Source organism: Procambarus clarkii, chromosome 90 (genome assembly GCF_040958095.1).
Source record: "Procambarus clarkii isolate CNS0578487 chromosome 90, FALCON_Pclarkii_2.0, whole genome shotgun sequence".
Lineage (NCBI taxonomy): Eukaryota > Metazoa > Arthropoda > Malacostraca > Decapoda > Cambaridae > Procambarus > Procambarus clarkii.
Window position 1 is genome coordinate 12,792,690 of NC_091239.1, and position 7,166 is coordinate 12,799,855.

Below are 7,166 nucleotides of genomic sequence, written 5' to 3' on the forward strand. Positions count from 1 at the left end.
AGCTGGCTTTCTGAGCTTATGCGACCGGCGTCTTAGCTGCTAGGCGGCGTTCTCAACTCTTAGCTGGCTTTCTGAGCTTATCCGACCGACGTCTTAGCTGCTAGGCGGCGCTCTCAACCCTCAGCCGGTCTCCTGAGCTTATCCGACCGGCGTCTTAGCTGCTAGGCGGCGCTCTAAACTCTTAGCTGGCTTTCTGAGCTTATGCGACCGGCGTCTTAGCTGCTAGGCGGCGCTCTCAACTCTTAGCTGGCTTTCTGAGCTTATGCGACCGGCGTCTTAGCTGCTAGGCGGCGCTCTCAACTCTTAGCTGGCTTTCTGAGCTTATTCGACCGGCGTCTTAGCTGCTAGGCGGCGCTCTCAACTCTTAGCTGGCTTTCTGAGCTTATGCGACCGGCGTCTTAGCTGCTAGGCGGCGTTCTCAACCCTCAGCCGGTCTTCTCAGCTTATCCGGCCGGCTTCCCAGCTGCTAGGCGGCGTTCTCAACCCTCAGCCGGTCTTCTCAGCTTATCCTGCCGGCGTCCTAGCTGCTAGGCGGATTCTCCGGTCCAATCCACCTGATCCATCCCGCCCCAGGGCTCCGTCAGGAGAACTTTGACACCATATTTGATGCCTCTCGTGGGAGTGGCTTGTGGTGGGCGTGACTAGTGGTGGGCGGCTTGTCAGTTTTTCAGGTGGTGTAGGTAGAGGGCTGTGAGTGCCCCCTGGGCAGGAAAGGTGCCGGCGTGCCCAGCATGCCCACCTAGGTAGGCTAGGGGTGCTGGGCATAGCAGGGGGGGCCCAGGCTGGGGCAGAAACCCCCCGCCGTGGTAGGAGAGCATCCCGGGCGGGCTGGGTGGCTGTGTGGGCGTGTTGACGTCACATCCGGGGTTCTGCTTCTTCCATTTGGTCCGTCGGTTCTGGAACCAGATCTTCACCTGCGTCTCGGTCAGGTTGAGCGCCAGCGCCAGGTTCAGCCTCTCGCAGACGCTCAAGTATCGGGTGTGTTTGAATTTGTTTTCAAGGGCTACCAACTGCTCGTAGGTGAAGGCCGTTCGCGCTCTCCGCGGCTTGCCGCTACCGGCGTCGCAACGACGCTTCTTAGCGGCGACGCCGCCGTCGTCTACGTCGTCTCCGGCGGCGTCGTCGTCGCAGACATCCTCGCCTCCCTCGTCGCTGCCGCCGCCGCAGCCGCCGACGCTCACTTCGGAGTCGGAGTCTGTTGGGAAAGGCACCGTTAGTGGCACTCATATGGGCGTGCGGTGCCATCTTCACGACATCGGAGGTCGCGGAGAATGGCACTCAAGGCACTCTAGGTATTATAACTGCCACCTGCCCCCCTCACTTATACCTCATACTTGCTAGGAAATCTCTAATCTTAAGACAACAGTTCGAATCTCCCTAAAAATATAAAACACACACATATATATATAATATATATATATATATATATATATATATATATATATATATATATATATATATATATATATATATATATATATATATATATATATATAGCAGTGTCGTAAATAATTCTTTATAAGCATAGTTAACCCAGCTGTCAAATAATTAATATATAATATATAAATTACTCCCAATGACCAAGATAGGCGACGTGAAATATTAACTTTTACACACACACTAAAAGACAATATTTCTCACCTGAGCGATCTTCCTCAAATCGCGATATTTTAAACCAAACTGAACCCACAACAAGCTGCTATATCTACGGCAAAATGGGGCCGACCGCAGACACAGGCCTAACCTTCTACACCATGATGAGCGGACGGGGTTAAGGGGTGTGTCGCGGTGTAGCTCATCCTGGTCTAGTTGGTTGTGCGTGTGCTGAGATTTGGTAATATCTGGACTGTAGCTATCCACGGATAGTGGCTTATCTATAGTTAATGCTTCCCTTCACACTATCTACATCACCCTCGTAATATTATATATATATATATATATATATATATATATATATATATATATATATATATATATATATATATATATAAATGTGTAGAGGAGCCTAGGAAATATAAAAACTTGTGCCACAAATCACTGATTTTCGATTAAATATATAAATTTGATCTATATATTACTTTAGTATCTTTTTATTATTGTTCTGGCGAGGTAACTTCAGAGAGAACGACAAGGAACAACTTACCACAAATGGCCGAGGTGTCGGGTCGTAGTCGCGTGTCGTCCATAGACGAGGTCACCTCTCCGGTCGTCGTGACCTGCACACGACCCACGAACTTGTTGGGGTCAAGAATGTCGACTACGGAGAAGGAGGTGTGTCTCCCTCCGAGGCTCTCTGTGTGGTTGGCTTCTCCCGGGGTGTCTGCGCTCTCCCCCGAAGACGTATTCTGGTGTGTGTCGTTCGATCTGCCGCCGGGGGTGCAGATCGAACTGCCGGAGTGCGTGGTGTCGGTGTGCGGAGATCTGACGGAGGGGGGACTGCTGCAGTTGCCTGTGGTACTGGTGGGGTGTCGCTGGACGTCTGTGTTGAGTTTGTTGACTAGTGTGTAGCTCAGGTCTATCGGTGAGGACGCGGGCATTAGTGTAGGCGTCGCCGCCGCCGCCGCCGCCGCGTATGGCTTCTTGACTCGCGGCAAAACCGAATCAGGTGAAATGGACCGCGAATCCATTGTCGATTAATATAAAAAGGTACTCGGGAACACTCTTATAAGTGGGCACTCATGGCGGGCACAACACAGCTAAAGTACTCTCTCACGCTCACACAGCGTGTTCACACAGCGTGATATGTCGACTACGACTCACAAAGGCCGCCTCACCCCTCACGTCTGGCCGTCTCGGCTGCCAGCGAGCGACTAAGCTCTTCCTCTCCACTGTCAGATGATATATTTGATGTTGCTAAACAACTGTGGAGCCATGGGGCGAGTTTACCAAATGAGGCTTCACCCAACTTAATGACGACAGTAATTGGCTACTGAAATCCCTACTTATCTAAACACACTTGCCATTGGTCCAGAGAGATTGATCCGTGATACACACCCGCCGCTGATTGGCCGGCGGAGTGCTAGGGGAGATGCGACGCGGCCCGTGAGTGGCCCAGGAAGATTGTTTACAGAGGGTGCTTGTGATACGGCCGCTGATTGGCTGAGGGTGACTGCAGAGAAGGCGGGTTGGTGAAAGAATCATCACCCCGGTTAATGATGATGCGAAAATACGATTACCTCGTCAAGAATTCCATTTCACACCTACGTTACCCGAGAGCCTCTCGCCTTGTCGGCGGGAAACACCACAAGGGACTCGAGCAAACATAATTCTCTCGCCTCGACTTAAATTCAACCCCTGACTTCGACTCCAGACCCCGCGGACACCAGACTAAACTTTAGGCACTTTGCCTACTCTGGAGCACTTTGTTTGGGTCTGGGTAACCACAGTGAGAAGGGGGGGGGGAGGGGCGTGTGAGAGGAGACCACCTCATTAACCAAGGAGTGAAATGGCGGGGAGAGAGAGAGAGAAGGGAGAGAGAGAGGGAAGGGAGAGAGAGAGAGGTCGCTGGTGAGCCGCGGCTTGAGGGTTAGGTTAGGTTATCAGACGAGATTAACTCCTGGCAAGATTATTATCTTCCCTACGCTGTTTGTTTCCTCCCAAGGGTTTTAATTAACGCGCGGACCAGGCGGCAGTTTTAGCGCGGGGAAGGAGACTTGAGGGAACAGGAGACGAGCGGCATGAAAGACGAGGCGGAAGTGGAAGAGACTAGGACGAACAAGAAGCATCTAAGGAATGAATGAGTGGGTGAGGAAGGGCAAAGAGAAGGGTAAGATAAGAAAAGGGAAGGGGGGATGATGTCTGAAAGGGAGGAAGCGATAAGGATAGGAAGGAGGTTTGGATAGGAGCAGGGTTGGACCGGATGTGTGTTCGCCAGGTGGATAGGTGTAATTAGCAGCTGGAGATGACGGATGCTGGAGATGACGGATGCTGGAGATGACAGATCCTGGAGATGACGGATGTTGGTAATGACAGATGCTGGAGATGACGGATGAAGGAGATGACGAATGCTGGAGATGACGGATGTTGGTGATGACAGATGCTGGAGATGACGGATGAAGGAGATGACGAATGCTGGAGATGACGGATGTTGGTGATGACAGATGCTGGAGATGACGGATGAAGGAGATGACGGATGCTGGAGATGCATCTCCATCACCCATAAACGTTATCTATGCCCCAAAGATCCCTTCTTAAATGTTAACGAAATGTGTATTCAAAACAGATATTTTGTATCTAAATGAATATTATTAGATATATAAGATTACTGTGCACATTTAGGCCCAGGTTAGGTTAGGTGTTTAGGTTCTGATGGCCATTATTGAACCCGTCCTCACACTAGGTTGGTTAAAGCGGCGGCCGTCCTCCCCACACGCATCCGTCAATTTTGACATAATGTATTAAAAATTGATTTGTTTTCATATATAAATTAATATTATACATAAAAATTCTATGTATAATTAGGTTAGGTTAGGTGTTTAGGTTAGGTTAGGTTAGGTTAGGTTAGGTTAGGTTAGGTTAGGTTAGGTCAGGTGTTTAGGTTCTGTTGGCGATTATTGGTATTTGTAGTACGTGGGTGAAGCATTTACAGCGTTGTGGTTCGAACACAAGTCTCATCAGCGAGCACTGTTCGAATGTCATCAGTTAACGAGCCGTGTGTAAAGTGTTTCATTCGTAGATATGGGGGGGGGGATGTTGGCTATCTGAGCATTTGACATTTGTTGATGAGGACGGGCTGTAAGACCAGCCCGTCCTCATCAACAGAGGGCAAATGCTTGTTAATCTAACCGCCAATCGCCCTGTTTATGTCGCCCGTCCTCCAAATAAAAACCCAAAAGTCCATTCCATTCACCCGCCAAACCCTCCCCAGCTGTTTATGGATGAAAAACGGTTTACACACGACTCACAACTGATGACATCCGAACACTTCCGGAACAAGTGCTTCACTGACGACTTGTGTTCGAACCACAACGCTATAAATGCTTCACCCACGTACTACAAATACCAATAATCGCCAACAGAACCTAAACACCTAACCTAACCTAACCTAACCTAACCTAACCTAACCTAACCTGACCTGACCTAACCTAACCTAACCTAACCTAACCTAACCTAACCTAAACACCTAACCTAACCTAACCTAACCTAACCTAACCTAACCTAAACACCTAACCTAACCTAACCTAACCTAACCTAACCTAACCTAAACACCTAACCTAACCTAACCTAACCTAACCTAACCTAACCTGACCTGACCTAACCTAACCTAACCTAACCTAACCTAAACACCTAACCTAACCTAACCTAACCTAACCTAAACACCTAACCTAACCTAATTATACATAGAATTTTTATGTATAATATTAATTTATATATGAAAACAAATCAATTTTTAATACATTATGTCAAAATTGACGGATGCGTGTGGGGAGGACGGCCGCCGCTTTAACCAACCTAGTGTGAGGACGGGTTCAATAATGGCCATCAGAACCTAACTACTGAACTCCTGTTACTACCCTGGCGACACCAAACGAGAGCATTTCATCTTTCCAGAACCAGGAGTCATCTTGCATTTAGGTCAACTTTTTACGACACTTCTACATCTGCCCTTAACCGTGGCGGGGTTTAATTTACATTTACTAAACACTTTACAACCTCCGAAACGCTCAGAGAGAATCACAACCCCACTGTTGTGATTCTCTATAACAACAATAACCTGGGGTCAGATTCACGAAGCAGTTACGCAAGCACTTGCGAACTTGGGGCCAGATTCACGAAGCAGTTACGCAAGTACTTACGAACCTGGAGACCAGATTCACGAAGCAGTTACGCAAGCACTTACGAACCTGGGGCCAGATTCACGGAGCAGTTACGCAAACACACGAACCTGGGGCCAGATTCACGAAGCAGTTACGCAAGCACTTACGAACCTGTCCATCTTTCCTCAATCTTTGGCGGCTTTGTTTACAATTACTAAACAGTTAATGAGCTCCGAAGCACCAGGAGGCTGTTTATAACAATAACAACAGTTGACTGGCAAGTTCCCATGCTCTTAAACAGCATGGAAAGATGTACTGATTTCGTATCTGGAGATGCAAATATCTAATACCTCCTCTCCGTGCCAACAAAACATAATATCTTTGAAGAAAATAAATTCCCCCCCCCCAAATATTCCCGGAATTAAAAATGCTTGTAAACCAAGATAACTTATCTCGTTCAAGCAGATAACAGGACAAAAACGCGTTCCGCAACTCGCGTTCCTCGGCGCGCGCGCGCGGGGGATTACTGGGAAAGGGAAGTTGCTATTAGGTAAATCCCAGGTTGTTACGGGTAAATCCCAGGTTGTTACGGGTAAATCCCTGCGGCTTTGTGCAGTAGACACACACCTGACCCCTGTGGTGGTGTACACACCTGACCCCTGTGGTGGTATACACACATATATACACAGTCTCCCCTGACTTTGTTCTCCATTTTCTAAACTTTGGGAGTTTTGCGGTATCGTACGCGACGCCTCTTTGTTGACATTCGTCGTACAGATTTCGGCGGATTTTGACGCGCTCTCTATGTCGTAAAATTGTAACTTCGGTGATATTTTTTTTTTTAAGGTTAATGTGTATAATTTTAGGGTAAATATATGTATATTTTATGTTTATTTATGTATGTTTTAAGCGCTTATAATGATTATGAGATCATTATATTTCATGTTTTTTATATTTTTAAAGCTTTCCTGAATGGTAGCCTAACGACCTTCGTCTTATGTCTTCTTCAGCCCCTCCTTAAGGTCCCCCCTTTCTTCCCTCCCCCCCCTTTTCTTCCCTTGTACTTGTTGCCCTTTTCTTTCCTACCTTCAACTGTCTTCAGCTTCCATACCTTCTCAGTTTCCTAACCTAACCTAACCTAACCTTCTCAGTTTCCCCTCCAAGGAAATTGGGTTTGTTTGTTCGTGGCTGAGTGGTTAATGAGTCGACGTAACTTATTGTCACTAGTTGTTGGTTCGAGCTTCCTGTAGTATACACACTCTCTCTCTCTCTCCAGTTACAGTCTTCCAGTTCACAGCTAACTGATTGTTCAAATTATAATTTTGCCAAACAAAAAGTTAATTAATCGGGTGATTAATTACACAGTACACTAATTATTAGTTAAAATAATTGTGAATAATGGAGTTCATT

General features: G+C 47.3%; 1 protein-coding gene across 1 annotated transcript; it reads right to left on the bottom strand.

The window, feature by feature from the left end:
• Nucleotides 1–11: 11 nt before the first annotated feature.
• LOC123752655 (NK1 transcription factor-related protein 2) lies at nucleotides 12–3,348 on the bottom strand. Its single transcript, XM_045734692.2, has 2 exons — nucleotides 2,144–3,348; nucleotides 12–1,195 (listed from the first exon to the last, which is right to left on the bottom strand). Exons 1-2 carry the CDS (start codon nucleotides 2,625–2,627, stop codon nucleotides 660–662), a joined length of 1,020 nt encoding a protein of 339 aa, XP_045590648.1. The 5' UTR covers nucleotides 2,628–3,348; the 3' UTR covers nucleotides 12–659.
• Between the last annotated feature and the right edge of the window lie 3,818 nt (nucleotides 3,349–7,166).